Raw genomic sequence first — 24401 nt, 5'->3', positions numbered from 1 at the left:
TTGTCTGTTACCTTCCATCTAAATAAGAACTTTTTAGTAGGTAAAATGCTTTGTAAAAGTTTCCATCGATACATCTTCAATTTTCTTCTAAATAGTAAAAAATAAAGTTGTACAATGGTTTCAAATGAAATTCTGTCTGTAATGGTAATACATTTAACCATACATTTGTACCAATAGGTTTCACAATTTTTTTCTTTACTAATCTGTTATATAATAACTTATTTGACAAAAAAGAAATGTCAATATATTTACAATTTATTGACAAACATTGTCTTTTTACATTGACTATACTTTTTGTTGAATTCTCTGATGTAAGACATTGTAACCAATCTTTTGGAATTTCTTTTTTATGGATGTCAACTCAGCTATCCAGTTGGATTTTTTTTTCAATTTTTTGCAAAATTACATCTTGTGAAATTTCCCCATTTTCATTTAAAATATCAGTTATATAAATCAAGTTACCTTTTATCCAATTTTTGAAAAAAGACATTTGTTATTAAATTTAATGTATTTATTCCCCCAAAAAATTTGTTTTTTTATTTCGTAAAAGGTTTTTGGTATATGAATTTGAACAGCGGTATACTACTGTTGCCTTTATTTATCTATCCTCTTCCTAATTTAATCCAGCTTTTTAATACATTTTTATAAAATTTTGGAATATATGGTAGATATTGATCAACTTTATTATAATCCATATTCATATAAACTGCTAGGTAATTTTCCCCTGAGCATTGTAAATAATTTAAAGGTATAAGTTGCCATCTGGCCATATCTGTATTTAAGATTCTACCTATCCATCATGCTTCTAGTGATTCAAAGTGACTTTCAATGTCAATCATATTCAAACCCCTGTTTTCATAACTACCAATCATCGTATTTCTTTTAACTTTATCTGGTTTGTCATTCCAGATAAATTTGAAACATTTTCTTTCTATTTCTTTTTAATATTTTTCTGGAAATACGCATGAGCTAGCTAAAAAGGTAAAGAGTGGTATAATCAAAGATTTGATGATCAAGATTTTCCTTAAAATAGTGAGATTTCGTTTTTTCCAAAGAATAAATAATTTTATCGATTTTATCTATTTTATTTTCAAAATTTAATTTCTCACATTCTTCATTAGTATGTCCAAAATAAATCCCTAAAGCTTTGACAGGTTTATCTGTCCAGTTGATATTTGCTATTTTGTCTTTACTATTTTTGAGTTTTCCTATCCATATCCCTTCTGTTTTATTTTTATTTATAATTAAACCGGAATAAGATCCGAAGATTTCGATTTCACTCAATGCTAGTTCGATATCATTTTTATCATTAAAAAATAAAGTTGTGTCATCAGCTAATTGGCTTACTTTGATGCAATGTGTTTTTCTATGAAATTTTATCTGAAATCCTTTTATATCTGCGTTATTTCGAAGTCTCAGTGCCAATATTTCAATGGATATGACAAAAAGTAGAGCAGATAAAGGACACCCTGGTCTAATTCCTCTTGAATTCTTAAACATTTCTGAAATCCACACATTATCAATAATCCATGTTTGAATATCAGTATACAAAGTTTTAACCCAATTTATGAATGATTCATTGAATCCATGTGATCTAAAGTATCTTACATAAAATTCCATTCAAGAGTATCAAAGGCTTTTTTTTAAATCGACAAAAACAATAGCCCCTTCTATATTATATATATCTGCATAATCTATAATGTCCTGTATTTGCCTTAAATTAAATCCAATGAATCTATTTTTTATGTATCCAGACTGATCTGTGTTTATGAGTTTTGGTAAAACTTTTTTCAGTCGTTGAGCTAGTACATGGGACAAGATTTTAAGATCGACGTTTAATAATGGAATTGGTCACTAATTTTCTAATTTTAATGGGTCCCCCTATTTGAATATTAACGATAAAACACTAGATCGTTGCGAGTAAGTCAATAAAAAATCTTCATGATATAACAAGTAAATATTTAAGCTTCTCCCAAAAAGTTTTGTAAAATTCTACGGTTAGACCGTCAAGTCCAGGAGACTTGTTTAATTTCATATCTTTTTATCGAACACTCCTCAAGCGTAACTGAACCATCACACAATAGTTTTTCTTCATCATTTAATTTATTTTCTAATTTTGTATTTTTTATGTATTCTTGTGATTATGTATCATTAGGATTTTGTGATGAAAACAATTTTTCATAGTAGTTTTTAATTTCATGTAAAATCTTCCTTTGATCTTTTAAAAAAAAAAATTTCATCTCATAACTTATTTATCGATTTCTTAATTTGCCTTTGCTTTTCAAGTCCCAAAAAATACGTATTATTTTTTTCTCCTAATTCAACCCATTTTTCTTTGGCTCTGATTTGTGCACCAATGGCTTTCTCGTCATAAATCTTATTTCGTTCTGATTTCAAATTTTTAATACGATCATCCAAATTAGAGTTTAACAAATTTAATTGGTCTCTTTCAACCATCTTTTCCTGTAATTCTTTTTCTAAGGTGTGTGTGACTTCTCTTTTAGTTTTAGCTTTTGATTTACAATATTTTACAGTAGTTTCTTTCAACTTTTAATATATCCCAAAAAATCCGACAGTCTGTATCTCTATTTTGGTATTGATTTAATAAGTTAGTTATCACATTGTTAATTAAACTTTGATTATCTTTATTTTCTAAGTTATTTAGTTTCGAAAATCCACGACCTTTTTCTGACGCCCCCGTTTTAAATGTTAAACAAACGCTCAGATGATCAGTATACTAAATCGTTGTCGGTTTAATTTTACATGTATCTATCTGAGGTCTTAAGGTTCATGTGGACCCTTTGGCTAAAATGGCCGTATTTTGACCTCAAAATTTACTCTGAGTACAGAAAAACCTGTGCATCTGTAAAAAAAAATCAGGCATAGCGTGCCCTAGATAAATAAATTTCAAATAAGTTTTATGTTTAAGAAAAATAAAAACTTACCAAGTTTTTGCAGTGCACTTTTTTTCATTCCTCCATAAGGTGCCAAAATAAACTAAGTTGGGAAACAGGTTTGAGAACTTCACCAAAGGTAATAATTAAAGTGAGCGTTTTTAATTGACATGGACATTAGATGGACAATAGATACCTGACAATAATTTGTGATTTAAACTGTGTACCTGAGTGGACCATATCAAAGGAAACTCAACTGTTTGTTAATTTCATCATCTTCAGCAGGGACGAAAAAAAAGTGCACAGCAAAATCCAGTTAAGTTATGAATTTTCTAGATCATACAATGCATTTGAATTCTATTTATCTAGGGCATGCTATGCCTTAAAACGTTTCCAGATGCACAGGTTTGTCTGTACACAGAGTAAATTTTGAGGTGAAAATACGGCCATTTTAGCCATAGGGTCCACATGAACCTTAAATTGCTATCAATCAATATTAGATCTATTCTACTCGCATGAGATTTATCTTTTTTCCTCCAAGTAAACTGTTGTATATTTTCATTCATAACTCGCCAAATATCAATAAGATTGTTATCTTTTAATAACGATTTCAAGCTTGATACTGGTTTATTGTTTATGTGATTGTTACTTGCGCTTATTCTATCAATATTTTTTAATGTTCATTAAAGTCTTCCCCAACTATAGGGAGTCCAATACCATTTTCTTTCACAAAGAGATCCACCTTTATAAAATATGACTTTCTGGAACTCAGTGTTATAACTTGTATGAGAATAGGCAGAGCAGAAAGATATAATACTAGAAGTAAGGGATATTTTAAAACTAAATCTACGGTATAGATGGTTTGAAGGTATTCCGCCTCCTAAGACGATATCTATAAAATTTTCAGTAGAAAATGTAAGGCAGCCTACTGTGTGAAAAGAACGTTTTATTAACCCCGCAGTATTATTGATATAGGCGCCTTCCAACCACCATTACAAATGTTTCAGAAAAAATAGTAGGAAAAGCAGGGTTGTTATGTTATTAAAGAATAATATCTATATAAAATAAACAGGTTTGAAGAAATTCAAGTCATATAATAGATATAGGAAGATGTGGTGTGAGTGCCAATGAAACAACTCTCCATCCAAATGACAATTTTTAAAAGTAAAACCATTATAGGTCAAGGTACGGCCTTCAACACAGATCATTGGCTCACACCGAACAACAAGATATAAAGGGCCCCAAAATTATTAGTGTAAAACCAATTCAAACGGGAAAACCTACGGTCTAATATATATAAAAAAAAAACGAGAAACGAGAAACACGTATCAATTACATAAACAAACTACTGTACATCAGATTCCAGACTTAGGATAGGTGCAGACATTGGCAGCGGGATTAAACGTTTTAATGGTACCAAACCTTCTCCCCTTTTTTTAAAAACAATAGTATAACATCACAACATAGAAAAACACACGATAAAATATTAATTGAAAGGCTTTACTCAATAAAAACAAAGAAGATTGTTTTGTATTTTCATCACTTCAAGCATTTGTTCCTACGTGTGCTCATCATTAGTTATACCAATATATAACATTTATACATAAAGATTCCACCACTGCATGCTAATGTGTTTCGAGATGTTCTTCACTTGAGATAGTTTAATTCTAAATTTAAACCGCTAATCTTTCTAAATTTCTAGTATTTAAACTATTGAGAATTGAGATATATCGCCATTTTGCAAGTTTTGCAACAAATTATGTTCTTTATATGTGAAGTCATCAGACATGGTCGCCTTTTTATTACGTCATATAAATGGGAACGTTAACTTCAGACGAGATCAATTTTTCTCAAGGGAAGAGAAATATTTTTTTCATATTGATCGAGAAATATGAAAAAAACATGAAAAATTAGAAAACAATTAATTACCAATTATGAAATTTTCGCCTCTCCTTGACATAGTTTTTTTCCCCACCTATTTCAAATAATGCTTGATTCTGGATTGGTGTACACAACAGCAGCTAATCAAGCAGTTTTTAAAAAGTAAAATGATAAGAAACAGCGAACTCCAGAGAAAACTCCGTATGGAAAATCCTTTATCCAATAACGATATCAAGAGATCAAACAAATCAAACAGACTTTCAGACCGTTCAAAGGCATTGAGTTTGTTTTCAACATATAAAGAAGCAAATTGTATCAGGATTATATAGAAAATAAACAAAAATATATTCTACACTTCTGCATTGGTGACAGGTTACACACGGCAATCTTTTGCTAATTTTAAGTAAGAAATCAACAACAAACCATACAGCAAAAACAAACAACAACTAAAACAATAAATACAAGGAAAAAAAATACACAAACAAAACAACAAAATGTTCTTAAATTTGTTTACATTTGTAAAACGTATTGTACATACTCAAGCTTATGATAAATTTGCAAAGATTAATGTTTGAAGACATTATACATAAAATTGATTTAGTTTTCATGAAATCTTTATTTTTTGTAGTGGGAATGTGGTTAAAATTTTGCTGTATAACACAAAAGGAGATAGAGATGTAACACGACTTCTCAGACCACTCATGGTAAAGTATGACAATTTGCACTATACATAATCACTATATACAACAACATGCAATCAAGAACAATCCGAACATTTCCACCCAGATCTGATAAAACTTTATAGTTCATTTGATCAAACATGCGCATCTTACTTTTCGTTTACAATTGAAGAATTTCTTCTTTTTTTTATATAGATGGTGAAAATAAGTTATGTCTCAGCAACATTTTAAATTGGTGTGTCTATTAAATATACTGTTTTTGTACTAACTTTAAATTGTATATAATTCTATACATCTATAACTTTTAGTCATGTGGGTTTGATGCAGCAGTATTTTGTCCAAACATATCGTACACATCATCATCAGTATCAGGTACAGATTGCACCATTGACTTCCACTAAACATCTATCTATCGGCATGCACAAAGACATATAGGTCAAATGTATATTATTCAGTGTCAAGATCAAAGGATCGTATTTCAGAATATAACTTTTTGCTACTTAAATTGACAAATAAAAATTGGTGGGAATAAGTTATTATTTAATCATATCTAATGGAAGATTATAAAAATGAAAGACTCAGCAGTTAAGATGTGACTTACAAGAATAAGTTTGGACATTCTTTAATGTTTATAACGCATTGAGTAAGGATAATGTTGAGAGTTAAGCTACTTTAATGTCATTTGAATTTATATAGCACACCTTGCAAATCACGTGACATTTATTAAGTGTCTGTTACTGTTCCTGTAATAAGAGATTGATTTTGATAATTCTTTCCTTAGGAAGGAAATTACTGTCTATTGATAATGAAGAGCATGGGATTCCTAATTCATATAGTTATCAAAAGTACCAGGATTATAATTTAGTACGCCGACGCGCGTTTCGTCTACATAAGACTCATCAGTGACGCTCAAATCGAAATATTAATAAAGCCAAACATGTACAAAGTTGAAGAGCATTGAGGATCCAATATTCCAAAAAGCTGTACCAAATACGGCTAAGGTAATCTATGCCTGGAATAAGAAAATCCTTAGGTTTTCGAAAAATTCAAAGTTTTGTAAATCATATGTCAGAGTAAACTTCAATTTTTTATTCCATTTTCACTTTTTTTTATGACAAACACCTTTTGGTGTCAACAGTTATGTTATTTCATGATAAAAGATGAGTACACTCTTAGATATAGAGCAATTCATGTGATAGATTGAAAAAAGGTAGTTACAGGTTCGTTAGAAGTGTAGTCCGCTTGAGATATATATATATATATATTACCTAAAATTATGAATGTTTCAAATTAGATTTTTACTTGCAAAGCTTATTGTGTCGTTAACATATATTTATTTAGTATACAACATGTACAAGCTATGGTAATTAATTTTAGAATGTTTACTTAAGTAGATAAAAAGTTGTCTAGAAAGACTAATTTAAAATTTAAAACGTAAATAAAGGTAATGTAATAGGGGAATTGACCATGGCAACACCATGTCAGAGTTTTCTATTTATTAATCTTAAAAACACAATTAATTTTGAATTATATAGACGTAATAAAGTTGGGTTTTCATTTGTAGTTGCGTAGATGATACTGTAAAATTGAAAGGCTATTTTACTTCCTTGTTTTTTATTAATAAAATTAAGTTTAAAAAGAAGTTTTTCCTTGAAGAAAACAAGTCTTTCCTCTTTCAGATAATTCCGCATTACGTATATATTGTAAAAGTATATCTGGTCAACAATTGAATGCTATCTTTTTGTAGACACTACTAATATGAACTTCTCTATGGAAACCCAACTAAAAAAATGTCAGCATATTATGGAAACATGGAAGGAACTTTCTCGTTCTAATAGAAAGAATATTGAGATTGAAGAAGTAAATACAGAAGTTCAGAATGGTATGAAAAAATCAGGATTGACAGCAGATTGTAACCTCTATAACTTATCATCGGGTCATTGTCAGTCACTTGACAATGTGGACCAATCAAAACAGAATGATTACACTGCTTCATCTTCATCTTCAAGGGGTACAAATTCAACGGATGACTGCACACAGAAACAGCTTGCTTCTGATTTTGATAGCTTTGTCGTAAAATTTCCATGTATTTATGATGCCCTTCTGTGGGCATCTCATGGTAGGGACCAAAACTTGAAGGATGCTTGTAATGTTCCAGCTCAGGTCCATGGGGCAGATCATGTACAGATATTAGTGACAGGAGGTATGCATCTAGTTGGTGGCGTACTTGGAATTGTCAGTGATGATTACAAATAAATTTGAATAATATATTTAATTTTAATGTTTCATGGTGCCATATTGATTCACAGGGAATATTTACCACTCGGAAAAATTAGGGAAAGGAGAATCCATTTCCTAAGTTTCTTAAGTTCTCCACCTGTTTTGGATAACTTTTGAGCAATTGCTTGTCAAATCAAGAGTTACAAATGGTGAAGTTGAAATCATCCCTTCGTATTTTACGGACGCCATCACGAGTTGGTTGACCGTTATGCAATAACCGTTTCACAGTTGATATCGGATATGTCTCTCATGTCGTAACTACAATCATCTTTCCATTTCAACCCGAATGTGACTTATTGAATTAGACTATTCACCGGGTTTGTACTAACATGAGCAACACAACGGGTGCCACATGGGGAGCAGAATCTGGAGGAGCACCTGTGATCACCTTCAGTTTTTGGTGGGGTTCGTGTTGCTAAGTCTTTAGTTTTCTATGTTGTGTATTGTGTACTATTTGTCTGTTTGTCTTTTTATTTTTTAGCCATGGCGTTGTCAGTTCATTTTCGATCTATGGGTTTGACTGTCCCGCCCCTCGTTTTTGAAGTTTTTTAAAACGTAAAATATGTTTCAAATGTTATGACTAGGAAAAAATGAAAAAGCTAAAAATACCGACCTCCAAGGAAAATTCAAAGTGGAAAGTCTCTATTCCAAAGGCAACATCAAAAGATCAAAACATTAAAAGATTGGAAAACAACAGTCACACTCCTCACTAGGCATTTCATTTTGTAGCAAATGATGGATTTAATCTGGGTTTAGACTAGCTAAACATTCAAAAATAATCTTTCAGAATCTAAAAATTATTTGAAGATAAATAAAAAATGATATCACAAAAATAATTATCTTCGAGGAAATTTCAAAACGGAAAGTCCCTAATCGAATGGCAAAATCAAAAACCCAAACTCATCAAACGAACGGATAACAACTATCATATTCCTGACTTCATCTTATATAGAAAAATTGTGGATTGAACCTGGTTTTATAACTAGCTAAACCTCTCGTTTGTATGACAGTTGCATCAAATTCCATTATATTGACAACGATGCGTGAACAAAACAAACAGACATAATATTTGAAATGTCAAAAATAGGGATACAGACAACATTGTGTTATAATCGTAATCACTATAAAAAAAATATGTCACAAAGAAGCACAAAATGGCATATAGACTAAGCATATTAGCAAAAAGTTAAGAAAACTATAGACAAATATACCATAGTTCAATAAAACAATGAGGAATATAGATTAAAAAAAAACATATCCAAATCTTTTGATATGTAATTAAACCAAAATTTAAACATTCTGCGTCTGTTTTGTGTTCCTGAACTTTATTACCAACGACTTCGATTTATTTTCTATATCATTATCTCTTTTGTGTTAAATTTATCATGTTTGTATACCGGAAACATAATGCAAGGACCTTTTCTATTTCGTCGAATGAGAAAATCTTCTATATACCAATTAATATTGAAGAAATCATTTGAACTGAAGAAGAAAATGTATCATTATCACAGGCATATGTAAGCTAATGATTCTTTTGAAAACAATGTCTTTGTTTTTTTGTTTCTATAATTCGAAAGACATCTTTCACCTTTATAATCATATGATCTAGATTTTTCTCATAGAAAAATAATTTACTAAATAATAGTTATCGACTACTCAACACGGATCGAATGGCAAAACCAAACATCAAAAGTGCATCAAAGGAATAGAAAACTACTTTGTTTAAAACGGTGGATCAAACTTGGTTGTATAGCTAGCTAAACCTCATACTTACATGACAGGCGCATAAAATTCCATTATATTGACAACAATTTGTAAACAAAACAAACAGAAATAATGAAAAGCTCCATTTGAAATAGTAACCTATTAATCAATCTAAAATTCAGATTGTTTATTTCTTTCGTCGAAAACATCCTGCAATCTGATTAGTTCATAAACCTGGTGTAGATAGCTAGTTAGACTTTTTAAGACGTAACCCGTGTCTGAGCAGAAAAGTGAAAAAATAGAGGGTAAAGCCAAAGAACGTCTTCCTTCTTTTTTTAAACTTCATCAGAAGATAAGAAGACTTTGTTGATAACTTTTCCGTATCAACTTCAATTTATACATGATGGTCTTGAAGTATAGATACTATATATATAGGTACTCACGTTGTTTATCATCTTAATATCATGTTATACAAATGAACTGCTCTGTTATTGTTCTTTGTGAAACTTAATACTTCTTTTTTGGCGTGGTACGGTACTTCCTGTCATTGTATTATTGTGTTGTAGTACATTTGTGTATTCTTGTCTTTCATTGTGTTTATGAGTTTTGTCCATGTGAAATTTTATTTCTCCTGTTGACATATTTGTTTGTTTTATAGAGATTATAACACAATGTTGACTGCTGTATCCAATTATTTGACATGTTTACATAAGATGTATGTTTGATTTGTTCACACAATGTTGTCAATATCATGAAATTGTATGCGAATACAATACCAGTGAAAGGTTAAATATTTTCAGAAGCAAGGTTTAATCGCCCATTTTCTAAGTATAGACATTACTGTACCAATTTAAAGTGTATAATATTAGAGTTGTTATCACTCATTTGTTGTGTTTTAGCTAACCTTTGATTTTGCCATGTGATATGAGAATTTCACCGGTGGCCTTAGGGTGTTTTTATTCTTAGGTCAGGTTGTTGTCTCTTTGTCTGCTAGTTTAGTTAGCAATAAAACCAGGTTTAATCCTTCATTTTCTACATACGAAAATACCTGTTTCAAGTCAGGAATATATATGACAGTTGTTATTCATTCGTTTGATGTGTTTTAGCTTTTGATTTTGCCATTTAAGTAGGTACTTTCCGTTTAGAATTTTCCTCTTAGTTCGCTATTTGAGTTATTTTATTTTTTACTGTTCTTATAATTGTACTATAGAGAAGATTTCATTAACCAACGACTTAAATTAAATCCAGCAAAAACCTTAAAATATCTGTTAAAAAACTCTGAATAGTTCACAAAAAGACTAGTCACACACATTTTGAAATCGTACAACTTAAAGTAACATGAATAGCTAATTTATGCTATCTGTATCCGTGGTGTGATGTTTTGTTGTGAACATAACATTGTAATACGTTATTTGAAATCTAAGAATGGAATGCAAAACTCTAGCATATTGAGGCAAAGAAGAAATGTAAACCCGACAAAGAGGACCCAAAAAAACATCCTTTGCAAGGAAAAGCCACAATAGGAAATAATATTCAATCAGCATATCATAAACTTTAGTTTAAAAATAGATTCTCATTAGCAATTTTATTAATAAGGTCAATTCAACGTCGCAGTTAGTCAATTTAATCTTATTATTATATTTTTATAAACCTATTTACTGCATCTGTTCATCCAATAAGATGAGACCCACTGTGTCTGAAAAGACAAAGATTGCAACAAATTAAAACAGATAGGGAAATGTAAGAGGTTATTAGTTATGATCTTATGAGAAGCACTTTTTATTTTTTTTGGATTTGAGCGACACTGATGAATCTTTTGTAGACGAAACGCGCGTATGGCGTAAATACAAAATATAATCTTGGTATCTGTGATGAGTTTATTTAACATATTTTCGACGTGTCATACAATACCAACCAAAGAAAAACACCGTTGACGTGGATTTCATTTTGTTTGAAAATTAAAAAAAAGAAATATAAAATTTAAAAACTTCATAATATATACTTTTGTCAAAATAAAGAAGGTATATTTTAAGACTCTTACCTGACTAACCTTTGCTGGAATTCCTGGCGTCATTTTCTAAATCAACTTACATTAAATCGATTATGTAATGTTTATGAGACCAGCCTATTCATCTTTTTTGTCATTAATCGATGAAGAGAGTTATTTGAAATGTCTATTAATAGTAACATTTACTAAAAAAAGCTAGCATTCAGACACTATCATTGATGAATGGTTTTTAGCTCGTTCTTATGACATAGTAGATCATAACATATAGCATATATGGTGTTCGACACATAATACGATGAGTTGATCCGTATGTTTAACTTAAAAGCAGAGGTAATGTATAATTTGGTCAACTAGGATAGAGTTAGGATATTCAGACCTAGGAATTAATTTGCAGTGCCTCACAGACAAAATGAAGCCCTATATTAATTAAATGTTTCATTGACATATGCAAAACGTAGAAGGAACCCTAGTTCTATTTTCCCGTAACCGCCGTGTTGGACAGACAACGTTATCAACGCTAATGCTGTTTCTTCGCATATTAATGAATTTAATTCTTGTGTTTACCACTTAAATGTAAGTTTTTTTCACAATAGTGACGTAAGGATAACATATCTACTTACCCAGAGTCTTTCATTTCACAGATATACATGTTTTTAGGAGAGTCACATTTCACGTCGTCCCAATTACTGTCAGAGTCTTTGCAAATATAGATGATAATACCGTATAAATACTTTTGTTGTCTTATCTGAACCTGCATTGATCACTTGAAACATATTAAGCTTATCAGATGTAATGTGCCTACCATTTAGTCAGCTATCTGTCATATTCAAATGCATTGGATGTAAGCAAATTATAGGTGTTAAGTTCGTTTATTCGTATATGATATATGTCATTTTGAGTAAAATTTGCAATTATTCGAATACGAATTCAAGAATCTAGCAGAAAAGACAGGCTAAAAAAAGCTGTTTTTTACGCGAGTACAAATCAATGTATTTTGTATGTTTATAGTGTTAAATCTTGCAATTTCATTTATTTAAATCATTTCCTTTAAAATATTTGATAATAAGCGTTCTTGATTCTTGATGTAGGCAAATTTAGAATGCTATTCGGGCGCATACAATTCCTATACTGTTATTTTCAATTCGTTGGCATTATGTCGACACTACTGCTGTTCAAACTAAAAGTCCCCGAAAGTATCCTCAGCTCAGTAGTCAAAATCTTGGCTCTAATATGATTTGTTACGATTCTTTCTTAAATGTCAATATATAAATAAGAAATAATTTCGAAGCTTGGGTCTTGACTGTCGAGAGGAATATCGTATTGCACGGATTTAGGTATGGAATCTGTTTCTTAAATAGTTTTCAGACAATAGGCAGACAAACGTAAGTTTTCTTTTCTAAAGTGTTCATTCAACTTTCAATGTGAAATCGTCAGACAAGCTTTTTGTTAGTTTGAAAAAAGCGCGTTAAATCTATAATCAAGCTTTCAGGAGCAGTTCAAATAAGGATATGTTTTAGAGAAACATTGACTGAGGACCAAAAATTCCGAAATATGATGAAGTTTAACACAAACAGTCAATGATCTTTCAGCAACCTTCTATTCCGTAAATAGCCAAAAATTTTGTTATCCAATTCATAACAGTGTTGACGAAGTCATCCGTTGGTGATTCAATAGGTCAGATCGGGTTGAAATTTGTCTGATACGCCCACAAATAAGTTATTTTTTTAAAAGGACATAACATTTTAAGTGGTCACCACAGGTTTCACAGCACCATAAAACCAATGGTTCTCAAAAATAGCCAGAGGAGTATTGATTAAGATTGAATATTTTGACATTTTTCACTGATAATTATCGTTGGTTATCATATCACTCCCCTGGCTGAGAAAGGAAATTATCAGTCAGTAAGATCAAAGTTAAATTTTAGAAATGTAAAAGCGATGCTAAATAATAAAAAGTTAAATGATTTCTGATATTTTACGTTCTTTTAATTATAGAATCTGTCTATCGGTGAAAGTACAGTAAATAAAGGCAATAGTAGTATACCGCTGTTTTAAAGTCATTAATCAATTGAGAGAGAAAAAAATCGGGGTTACAAACTAAAACCGAGGGATACAGAACAACTATAAGAGAAAAATAACAAAAAAACAGAAACACTAAAGTGCAACAGAAAACCAAACGACAATGTAACACACACAGAAACGAACTTCAGGATAACAACTGCCATTTTCCTGACTCGGTACAGGACATTTTAATAACAAAAACCTAGTTTTGTGGTTAGCCAACCATCTTGCTTTTATGACAATGTTAAACATAACACGAAAAGGACAACATTACATGACAGTACAAATTAACCTTAAGATGTCATTTTTGTGTGTATTTCTTTTAATATGTGGCATAATCATCACACCAGCAACCTTATATTTTAGAGCCCATCTTCAGGCAGTGCCATGTGATAATTAATAATCTATTTGGGAAAGTGGTGAGTGTTTCGAATGCAGAATGTTGACCGATTGTTGAAAGTTTTCATTTTGTATAATACTAACTATGTATATGTACTTACCCCAGTCGTCTCTTACATTGATTGATAAACACTCCTGTCGGTTACCATTGTATCGATCAGGTTGACCTTTACCGAACATTTCTGGGTAAACCACTTTACCCGTACTCTCCCACACCCAGTCGTAATCAAGATCGTGGTCAGTTGCTCCAAGATAGTAAATTGGTTTATTGTCCCCAGTCGGATGTGAAGTTGCGTAACCTGTCAATATACTCTTTCATATTTACATTACAATCAAAGGATTCATTTCTTTACAATTTTTTTATACAGACTTAACATTCGATTTATTTCTTTACAGGTTTTTTTTTAACATACTCACCAATATGTTATAAAGGCCGGGTTTTAAAATAGACTTAAATCCTCCTTCATATGTCTTTTTAGGAAGGCACTTTCACAAACAATTTCTTCGTGTGATTGTATACGCTTTGTAGAATTATTGTGGTGTTCGTGGAAGATATTTTGGAAGTCTATGATCAATATATTAACAAATTAATTGGCTCGGAGCAAATAACTTCATCATAGATACAAGGATTGAAATTTTGTATCTGTGCATGTCGTGCGTTTCGCCTATTTTAAAGTTTAAAATGCTAAATAAAAAAAAATTAGAGCCTTTATATTTGACCTAGTTTATAAATTTGTTTCTTTAATCAAAAAGTCATTTAAGAAATAATTGACGCAAGCTATACTTTATTGTTGTTTTAACATGGGTAGTCATTATATTTTTGAATATTTTTGCCCGACCGAAAGTGACGAAAGAGTTATTGACAAGGTAAACACATGTATAGTGACCTTCAGTAGTTTATATCAACTTCTTATGATGTGTACTGCATACTTATCACAGGTACCAGAGAGAGCCGTGGTGTAGTGGTTAGCGCATTGGACTACAAACACAATGGTTCCTGGTTCGATCCGCGTTCTTGGGAATAGAAGTATGGTGTTGGGAAACGATGAAAGTCCGTCGGAAAAGGACGCAAAAAAGCTGGTCCGTGTTAAGAGAGAGCAATATATCTTGCAAGTAAAGGACATCCTTGTAGATTTCGAAGAAAGGATAGACTAATGCCGCTTCAAAGTAGCATTTGCAAATTAAAAGTGGAAGGAATAATTTCAGTAACTTGTTTCCCCATCCACTATGAATATATATATTTAAAACCTAAGGAACATTAAAAGTCACTAGTCATGACAAACTGACAACTCCATAGCATAAAAAGCTTACTAAAAGACAAACAACAGTATAGAAACTGATGTCTGATGAGTAACATCGATCCCATATAAAAAGCGGAAGGATCTCATGTTCTCTTGAAGAGTTAGGAATTCCTGTTCTACATATGCCATCCTACGTGTTGCTCATGTAAATACACACTCGAGGTAAGATAATTGGTTGTAGTTCACAACTTGCATTTACTTGATTCATGTTATATTAGATATGTAATCAGCGCTGACTTGAATACATTTAGGTAGATACCAGAGGGACAGTCATAGATAGAAAATAAACTGACAACGCCATGGCTAAACATTTGAAGAAAACAGACAAATAATAGAACACAACACACAACATAGAAAACTAAAGACTTAGCAACACGAGACCCACCAAAACCTTAAAGTGATATCAGGTGCTCCGGAAGGATGAGGAGATCCTGCTCCACATGTTTAACATGCTTATCACGATGGGTGCCATTTGTAGAACAGTTCTGCTTATCCTTCTCATAAAAGCCCATGAAATCACAACAGTATTTGGTGGGGTTCTTGTTGCTAATTTGTTGAATATTGTATACTGTCGTTATTCAGTTATCCTTTTTCGTAGTTTACCATGGCTTTGTCGGTTTGTTTTCCTTTTCACTCATAAAAGTTATCAAAGTTACCAGGAATGTAATTTAATACGTCTGACGCGCGTTTTGTCTACATAAGTCTCATCAGTGACGCTCAAATCAAAATAGTTATAAAGCCAAACAAGTACAAAGTTGAAGAGCATTGCGGACCCAAAATTCCAAAATGTTGTGACAAATACGGCTAAGGTAATCTGTGCCTGGGATAGAAAAATCCTTAGTTTTTCGAAAATTTCAAAGTTTTGTAAGCAGGAAATTTATAAAAATTAGTTCGAATATAACTTTTGTATATTTTGTCTCTCTTTTTAATTAGGATCTTACTGTGATCTTTCTTAATGAACCAGATTAAAAACCTATGAGTGTCAAGACTGTGGTCCTCTGCTAAATGGGCACCAAGGCGGTGACAACGGTCCTGGAAGATAAAAGAAAAAGTATCTTAAAAATTGATGTGAAAGACATCATCATAAAACAAACACGAGTTTCCAATATTTCTTGGGTTGATACTCTCTGTTACTTTTGTTAATGGCTTTGTTGAGTTGCATATTTCCCTACTCTATATATCACGTTAATGTATACAATCTTTGAACAATTACTAAAACTGTTATATCAGAATGTCGGGAAGCATGATTTCATACTAAATACTTTTAGCTTGCTTTCATCAACAGTTCAAATAAACTCATCATAGATACCAGGATTAAACTTTGTAATTACGCCAGACGCGCGTTTCGTCTACATAAGACTCATCAGTGAAGCTCGAATCCAAAAAAGTTCAAAAGGTCAAATAAATTACGAAGTTGAAGAGCATTGAGAACCAAAATTCCTAAAAGTTTTGCCAAATACAGCTAAGGTAATCTACTCCTGAGGTAGAAAAACTTAGTATTTCAAAAATTCTAGTCTTACATTGTAAACAGTTAATTTATATATATATAACCATAGCATTGATAATTCCTGTCAGCACAAAAGTGCTGACTACTGGGCTAGGGATACCCTCGGGGAATTAAAACTCCACCAGCAGTGGCAACGACACAGTTGTTGTAAATAAACTCATTATAGATACTAGGATTAAATTTTGTAATTACGCCAGACGCGCGTTTCGTCTACATAAGACTCATCAGTGACGCTCATTGATACAGTATGATATTGTATTTCTAGTTTTGTTAGAACCATTTTTTTTAATCTATATTATAGTGCCTAACAAGATTTTGTGAGGTAGACGAAATTGACTTCAAACCGATCGTATTGACTTTTGATGTGCAGAAATAGGCAGATCGGACATATTTTGACTTTAGTTACTTACTTCTTAAGTTTGAGATTAATTGTAATCAACATATTCCAATGAGACTGAAAAATGCTTTTTTTTATTATGATAAATAATCATTTTACCTGCCGTAGTCGTGCGTAAAATATATTTTGGTATTTCTCTTACGAAAATGACTTGTTTAATGGAACAAAACGTATTATTTGTAAACTTTCTCTTTACTCTTCACAATAGGCTTTTAAAAAATAACCTTTCAACTGTATATTCCGAAAATTTTGTGAAAATCGAATAAGTGGCAATTCTTACCTTTCATACCTTAACTTTCATTGATAAAACATAATATTGACTCGTCCAGTGTACAGTTTGAAGGTCATTTTAGTTACCGTACACATTCATGCACGTTGTAATTAATCAATAGTCATGTATGAAAAGCATAAACAAGTTTGAAGGTAAACTGATAACAACTTAATCCAATCAAATTGCCTACGATTCAATAACAATGACCAGTCCACATCATAAAAATGTATAGGGGTAAACTGGGTAGGGAGAAAATGTCAGATATATTAAGTTCATTATTTTACAATAACGAGTAAAAATTTGTTAACCAATAGATTTGTTATAATTTCATAAACATGTCGTTATGTATTGGTATAGTTTTTGGATCTTTCATTAGCGTATTTAAGGCTGTAGAAAGTTTGGCCTTCAAAAGTCAACATAATCATTGACTTTATAAAGAAAATTCGCCTTTTTAAAACATTGAATGTTTCACAAATAATACGCGACAACAAAGCAAAATCATTTCTTAAAACACTTCAAAAAAAATAATTCTGATTGATGCAGTGGTATTGTCATAAATTGCACTGGAGTGAACAGTGGTACATCAAACGTCGAATTCCCTCACACAATGTTATCACACACTATAATGTTCATAAGAAGTGGATGTAAGCAAATAAAGGCAACTATATGGCCTTCAATAATCATGAAAACCCATACCGTACAGTCGGTAAAATTTTCACAGAGTTGACTTCAGTATTCCAACAACACCTGCATACGGATTATATAGCTCCCAATTAATACGATATTCCCGGGCTTGTATTTCCTATCATGATTTCCTTGATAGAGGGTTGCTACTCACAAGGAATCTATTAAGCCAAAAGTGCCAAAAGGTGAATTTGAAATCATCCCTTCGTATATTTTACAGACGCCATCACGAGTCGGTTGGCCGTTTTGAAATAACCGTTTCACAGATGATATCGGATATGTTCCTTATGTCGTAACTACAATCCCCTACAAGCAATCATACCACATCTTCATTTTTTATAATACTATCTTTATTAATAAATGAACAAAAATGGACAACAACTATCATAGTCGTATTCCTAAATTGGTATGGGCAACAACTGAATTCTTACAAGATAATTAATTCGTAAAATGAATATAATTGTTTACTTTGCTTACCTTAGCAGTGACCCATTTTGTTCGTTCTCCAAAGATTTTAAAACATGAGCCAGCGTGAAAATGCCATCCACTGTGGCAACAACTATAACCTTTGGTTTTAATGTAAAATGCAAATACATTAATACATACACATATTGTGACATTCAAAATACTAAAACATAAAAGCTTTCATGCAAACCATTAAATGTTAATTTTATACTGTTCATATTTAGATTAAAAAAAAACAAGCAATTAGTAATCTTTCAACATATTTTATTGTTCGACATTTGAGGGAAATTATCTTACTACAGTAGTGAAGCAAATTCATGTCCAAAACAAACAAATAATCCCTTTCGTTGCTGTGTAAGTAATAATACAAATCTTAAAAAAATATATATTTCAAAGATATGGATTTTTTAACATGAGTCAAACAGCATGCAAAAATGAATATCACAATAATACCGTACTCAGAGGCATGTTCATAATCTAAAAGGCAAATTCAGAACCTCTAACAAATAAATCTAATGGATAACAACTGTCATACTCCTGTTGCTTATGTAGAAAATAGTTGATTAAACCTAGTTTTGTACAGAGGAGATCACTTCTAACCTCTCATCTGTCAGAATATGTCAGGAGAACTTTTCAAAAACAGTATGTAAAACTGTCATCCAGACACCTTTAAGACAGTTATAGCTAGAACAATTCTAACCTATCATCAAATCTGTGAGTTTCTGTCAGGAGAACTCGTCTAGAACAGTTCTAACCTAGAACTGATTTGGTCAGTTCTACCTAGAAAAGTTTTAGACAGTTCTACTATAACTGATCCTGACAGTTCTACTTTAGAACAGTTATGGACAGTTCTATATATAACAGGGTTAGACAGTTCTTCTATAACTGATCCTGACAGTTCTCCTTTAGAACAGTTCTAGAAAGTTCTACTCAGAACTGACCAAATATTTGGTCAGTTCTACGACCAGAACAGTTCTACGATTATACCTGATTTGGTCAGTTCTATGGCTAGAATTGATTTTGTCAGTTCTACCCATTAAACAGTTTAACGAAACGAATATAAATAAATTAAAATATTATGATATATATATTTACAAAGTCTCATCACAGCACTGTTTTTATATTACTCGTTACGGAAAAACTGCAGTGACGTCATTTACATGTGTTCTACAATCCTGACATGTTTGGTCAGTTCTACGGCGAGAACAGTTTTAGACAGTTCTGCTGACAATTCTACGGTTATAACTAATTTAGTCAGTTCTTCTGACAGTTCTACGGTTAGAACTGAATAGGTCAGTTCCGCTGACAGTTCTACGACTAGAACTGATTTGGACAGTTCATCCTAAAACAGTTTTAGACAGTTCTACCCTAGACCTGATCCTGACAGTTCTACCTAGAACTGATTTGTTGAGATCTACCTAGAACTGATTCTGACAAAACCTCTCACTTGTATGACGGTTACATAAAATTTCATTATTTTGACAACGAGGTAAGAACAAAACAAACAGACACAAAAGGTAAAAATGTCAAAATTAGAGAACATGAGTCACTATTGTGTTATAATCTTAATCAGCAGAAAAACAAATACGTAACAAAGAAAAACAAAAAGCATATAGAGAAAGCATTTTACAAGTAACATGAAAGACAAAAAAAAATAACCATAACATAATGAAGGCTTGTATAAGAAAAGAGCCACGTCATGTGTAACAAAGAAACACAAAAAGGCATATAGACAAAGCACATTTGCAAAATTTAACGACAAGAATACAAAAATTTACCGTAGCACAAACACACAATGACGAGATGTATAAGTACTGTGCCACGTCAAATGAATATCACCAAAAAAAAACTAAGCAGTAAAAATAATACTATAGAATGTTATTAAAATGATAAACATCGTCAGTACACATAATTTATATTTCGTAACCATCGTGTATTATTTGCGACGTTGATACGGAATATTTATCAACAAGGTCTTGGTATCTTCTGTAGAACCTTGAACCTTTTAGAAAAAAACGAGACGTTCTTTGATGTACATACAATCAATATCAAAAGCTATTTGCGTTTTAATAGAGGTAACCGGTGAGATCACGAATCACGTACGAATCACGAACGTATCACCTACTTTGCCGTATGACACGAAGCGGGATCATTAATTTCAAGTTAGGATGCCTAAGTGTTCATTATTATCTCGCTTTGATTATAAGTGCATTTTTATTGATTGATACGCGTACTGACTGTTTTATTCTTTTTATTTTGTATGTCGTCGTCAGTCACGGAGCATTTTCTGGTGGAAGTGGTGGGGGGGGGGGCTTATATTTTTTTAGAACAAAACATTTCTAGTCTGATTTTGGTAAAAACAATAATTCTGTCCAGCACCTAGAGAAGAGAACGACCGTTTCGTGATTTGTAGAGGGGGGGCTGAAATTAAACGGCAGGACAGGCCATAAGCAAATCATAAATAAATAAAAAGATAGGCTCTCTTATTTTTCATTATTGCAAACTTGAAGCTTTTAAAACAAGTATCAACTTTAATTGGATGCAGTACCAAACTCTCCCAAACGGTACACACATTTCGCGTTGAAATTGTGACCAAAACATGAGTTTAGAAACCGACCATTTAACTTGCATGGAAAAAGGGGGGATGGTATTTTCTGAAATAAATAATTTGATTCCAAATTCTTAGATACTGAACGAATAAAGTATGGTAAGAAATGGCAGAGAAAAAAATAATTTCTGACGAGAAATTTGAACATGCCCTTCCCCCAGCCCCATTTTCAATTTAATGAATGGTCCCTTAGTTCAAAATTTCTGCCCCAATCATAGATTTGCCTGATAATTTTCGCCTAGTTTTTTATTAGTCCTGAAATTACCGGCCAAATCATATAATAAGGTTTAAATTTCATATCCAGTCATGTATTTGACAAGTTGAAAAATGACCAATTCTAGAGGAACGTCTGTATATACTTTTATATAGAACGTGACCCCTCCTTGGGCGCATACATGTACATGCAAAGCTTAAGAAAGAATTAACTGAACATTTGTATTAATTCGAATCATTGTTTAGAATGAGCTAAAATAAAAAGGGGGATTCCTTGTACTCTTTGTACCTAGGGAAAAAAAGGAAATAACGAATACCGAATACTTAACAGAAAACTTCATATATACTAGGTGTTCTTAGAATAAACGATGAATAACCAAAATAAGATATAATAATATAATTTTATAATTCCAGCGTATTAAGTTCCAAATTTTTGTTCGGCGTACTATTCTTTTTTCCCAGACCAAATATCTTAAATAATACCAGCAATACCGCATACTAAATGGAGGTTAGTGGACGACCCTTTGATTCTAGAATCGCAGCTGGCAGATCACCAAAATAAATTTATTGGCCAGTGGAAAAAAAAGTAATAAATATGTTGGCTTCCACCTAAAAAAAAACTGGCTTCCAAATTCTATTATACAGTAAAATGATACCTGTGTAATAAATAATCTTGCGTGTAGCAGTAGAATTTTTTTTTCTAAAATAAATAATCTGACTGACAAAATCTGCCAGGCCTGCCCCTTCAGAATCAAATGGTTCCCTCCTTATACCCTCATTAAAGATACATGTAGATGATCGATACCCGCTTTAAATGCGATATAAAATAATACATAGAAAAAAGACGGGGAAAACTGGGGATGGGGGTGTCAAACTGATTTTTTTTTATTATTGGTTGCAAATTTCTTGTAAGGGACAGTCCCTTACAGTCCCTTTCAAGAAATTTGCAACAAATAATAAAAAAAAATATTTGTCCAGGACCGACCATTTAACACGAAGAGGGGGCGGGAGAGGGTATGGTTCTCTCGGAAAGAATATATTTGATTTAAGGAAGAAAAAAAATCTTTTCTTAGATAATTACCACAAAAAATCATTGAATGTTAAATTTGAAAAAAAAAAATTGTCGCGCCGCATAAAAAAAATCTTAAAGTTAAATGGTCGGTCCCTACTAGTTAAAATGTTTATTTTTGAACAAATATATATTCAATATCTTCTATATGTTTTTCTTTCAAACACATGCACCGTGGCCAATTCATTGATTGTCCTCACGATTAAATCATGCTATCATTCCACGTGACTATTAAAAGTGTAGAAGGTGACCACCACAGGTATACATTTATACGTACTGTTTCGTTTTGATCCGTACATAGGCACTTCCGGTATATAAGTTAAAAATACATAGTCTTATATATCCATCCTTTTACCTGAAAGCTCGTATTTAATCATTGTTTTCTAATAAAGGAAACTGTGCAATTGTGAGGTGTCAAGGGGTATTTTAGTCGATTATTCGATTCTAAAGAACTTTACCCAATATGAAAATCACTGCTCCCAATACGTTCGTTCGTCATTATTCGTCGGTTCGTGATCTCACCGGTTACCTCTAATATGCCGTAATGTCAACACATGGAGTAAAACTTAACAAAATCCATTCAGGTCAGATTTAAACTTAAAGATTATGACTATTTTCAAACTGGTACGCTTATCTAACACTATATTCTATTTGACATTTAAATTTAATGGTGCCTATCAAATTAAGTGCAAAACATGCATGTGAATGGCAATACAAAAATAAAAGAGTTAAAGATACTTACCGCATACAAACAAAGATATGCAATATAATGCAAACAAGCCTTTCATTTTTAGATTTATGACTGGATTTATACGGGAGAAGACTTTTACTAAGAAATAGTCTTTATCTAAACGTTCAATACGATTTACTGATTACAGCAGATAATACTGAGTGCACCAGTTTGAACTTTTCTAAGCTATGTAGATTCTATATAACGAAAGTCTATTTTCAAAGCACCGAAGATCACCACTAGTTATGTTTAAAGGGGTTCGTGTTGCTCATTTTAAGTGTTTTTCTTTGTTCTTTTATTTTTTAAATGATTATGATGTATATACTAGTAACAGTCTATACTTTGTCATTAGAACATGTCCATTCCAAAATATCAATGTTGGTGAATTAGCTCCTCATAGGTTTAAGGGCATACGATACAGTTTAGATTCCATATTGAAATTTTGATGAAAATTTGCATTTCGACTATTTTTTACCTGATTAAATTAAATATGTAATAAAAAAAAAACCATCTTCATGCGCTACTTTTTGTGTAAAATGAGGTCAAAATTTCAAATAGTTGTTTAAAATTCGGATTTGTTGACGTATTTTTTGTTTGTAATGTTTTCATTTTAATGTTATAGTAAGATTGCCATACAAGCGGGAGGTTTGGCATGCCACAAAACCAGGTTCAACCCACCACTTTTGTTCTTAAATTGTCCTGTACCTGTAAAGTCAGGAAAATGGCCATTGTTATATTATAGTTCGTCTCTGTGTGTGTTACATTTTAGTGTTGTGTTTCTGTTGTGTCGTTGTTCTCCTCTTATATTTGATGCGTTTCCCTCAATTTAGTTTGTAATCCGGATTTGTTTTTTTCTCAATCGGGTTTCGAACAGCGGTATACTACTGTTGCCTTTATTTACATAACTTCTTTGTTTTAAAAGATAGCTGGTTTATGTTAAATTATTTGTAATCTCTAGTTTATATAAGTATCCCATAAGTTTGTGCATTTTTGTCCTAGAAATAACTATTTTTATCACATGTTAATGAATTTAGTAAAACAAACGTAATTTTTTGCTGTATATATATTTGTATATTTATGAAATTTTAAAAAAAAATATTGACGCTTTTCTAATTAAACCAAATGTAATTTTAAAAAAGAGGGGTTCATGAACTCGTTTTTAAGTTGTGTAAGTTTGAATGATAAAAATAAGTTGAATAATGCATTTTATTCCGATATGTCACAGTTTGACGTCGTGCAAATAACATTTT

At 31.7% G+C, this 24401-nt stretch overlaps 2 protein-coding genes across 2 annotated transcripts in view; one reads left to right on the top strand and one right to left on the bottom strand.

The window, feature by feature from the left end:
• Positions 1 to 7730, top strand: part of LOC139524799 (folylpolyglutamate synthase, mitochondrial-like) — a 28035-nt gene extending 20305 nt beyond the window's left edge. The window contains exons 11-13 of the mRNA XM_071319884.1: positions 5404 to 5479; positions 5764 to 5827; positions 7203 to 7730. Coding sequence (XP_071175985.1) covers positions 5404 to 5479; positions 5764 to 5827; positions 7203 to 7711 — 649 coding nt within the window. The 3' untranslated portion in view covers positions 7712 to 7730. The remainder of the gene's footprint in view (positions 1 to 5403; positions 5480 to 5763; positions 5828 to 7202) is intronic.
• Positions 7731 to 11011: 3281 nt separating this feature from the next.
• LOC139522559 (lactose-binding lectin l-2-like) lies at positions 11012 to 23285 on the bottom strand. Its single transcript, XM_071316027.1, has 6 exons — positions 23164 to 23285; positions 18544 to 18632; positions 16149 to 16239; positions 14008 to 14205; positions 12068 to 12143; positions 11012 to 11135 (listed from the first exon to the last, which is right to left on the bottom strand). The coding sequence occupies exons 1-6, from the start codon at positions 23207 to 23209 to the stop codon at positions 11108 to 11110; spliced, it is 528 nt and encodes a 175-aa protein (XP_071172128.1). The 5' UTR covers positions 23210 to 23285; the 3' UTR covers positions 11012 to 11107.
• Between the last annotated feature and the right edge of the window lie 1116 nt (positions 23286 to 24401).

Source organism: Mytilus edulis, chromosome 5 (genome assembly GCF_963676685.1).
Source record: "Mytilus edulis chromosome 5, xbMytEdul2.2, whole genome shotgun sequence".
Lineage (NCBI taxonomy): Eukaryota > Metazoa > Mollusca > Bivalvia > Mytilida > Mytilidae > Mytilus > Mytilus edulis.
This window is presented reverse-complemented; position numbering and strand designations above follow the sequence as displayed.

What these genes read in the sequence shown, in the direction of transcription:
- LOC139522559 (XM_071316027.1), bottom strand. Translation starts at nt 23,209, where the DNA reads ATGAAAGGCTTGTTTGCATTATATTGCATATCTTTGTTTGTATGCG. An exon ending in CATATCTTTGTTTGTATGCG is followed by an intron (nt 18,633 to 23,163) that starts GTAAGTATCTTT and finishes TTAAAACCAAAG; the next exon opens with GTTATAGTTGTTGCCACAGT. An exon ending in TGTGAAATGAAAGACTCTGG is followed by an intron (nt 11,136 to 12,067) that starts GTAAGTAGATAT and finishes TTGTCTTTTCAG; the next exon opens with ACACAGTGGGTCTCATCTTA.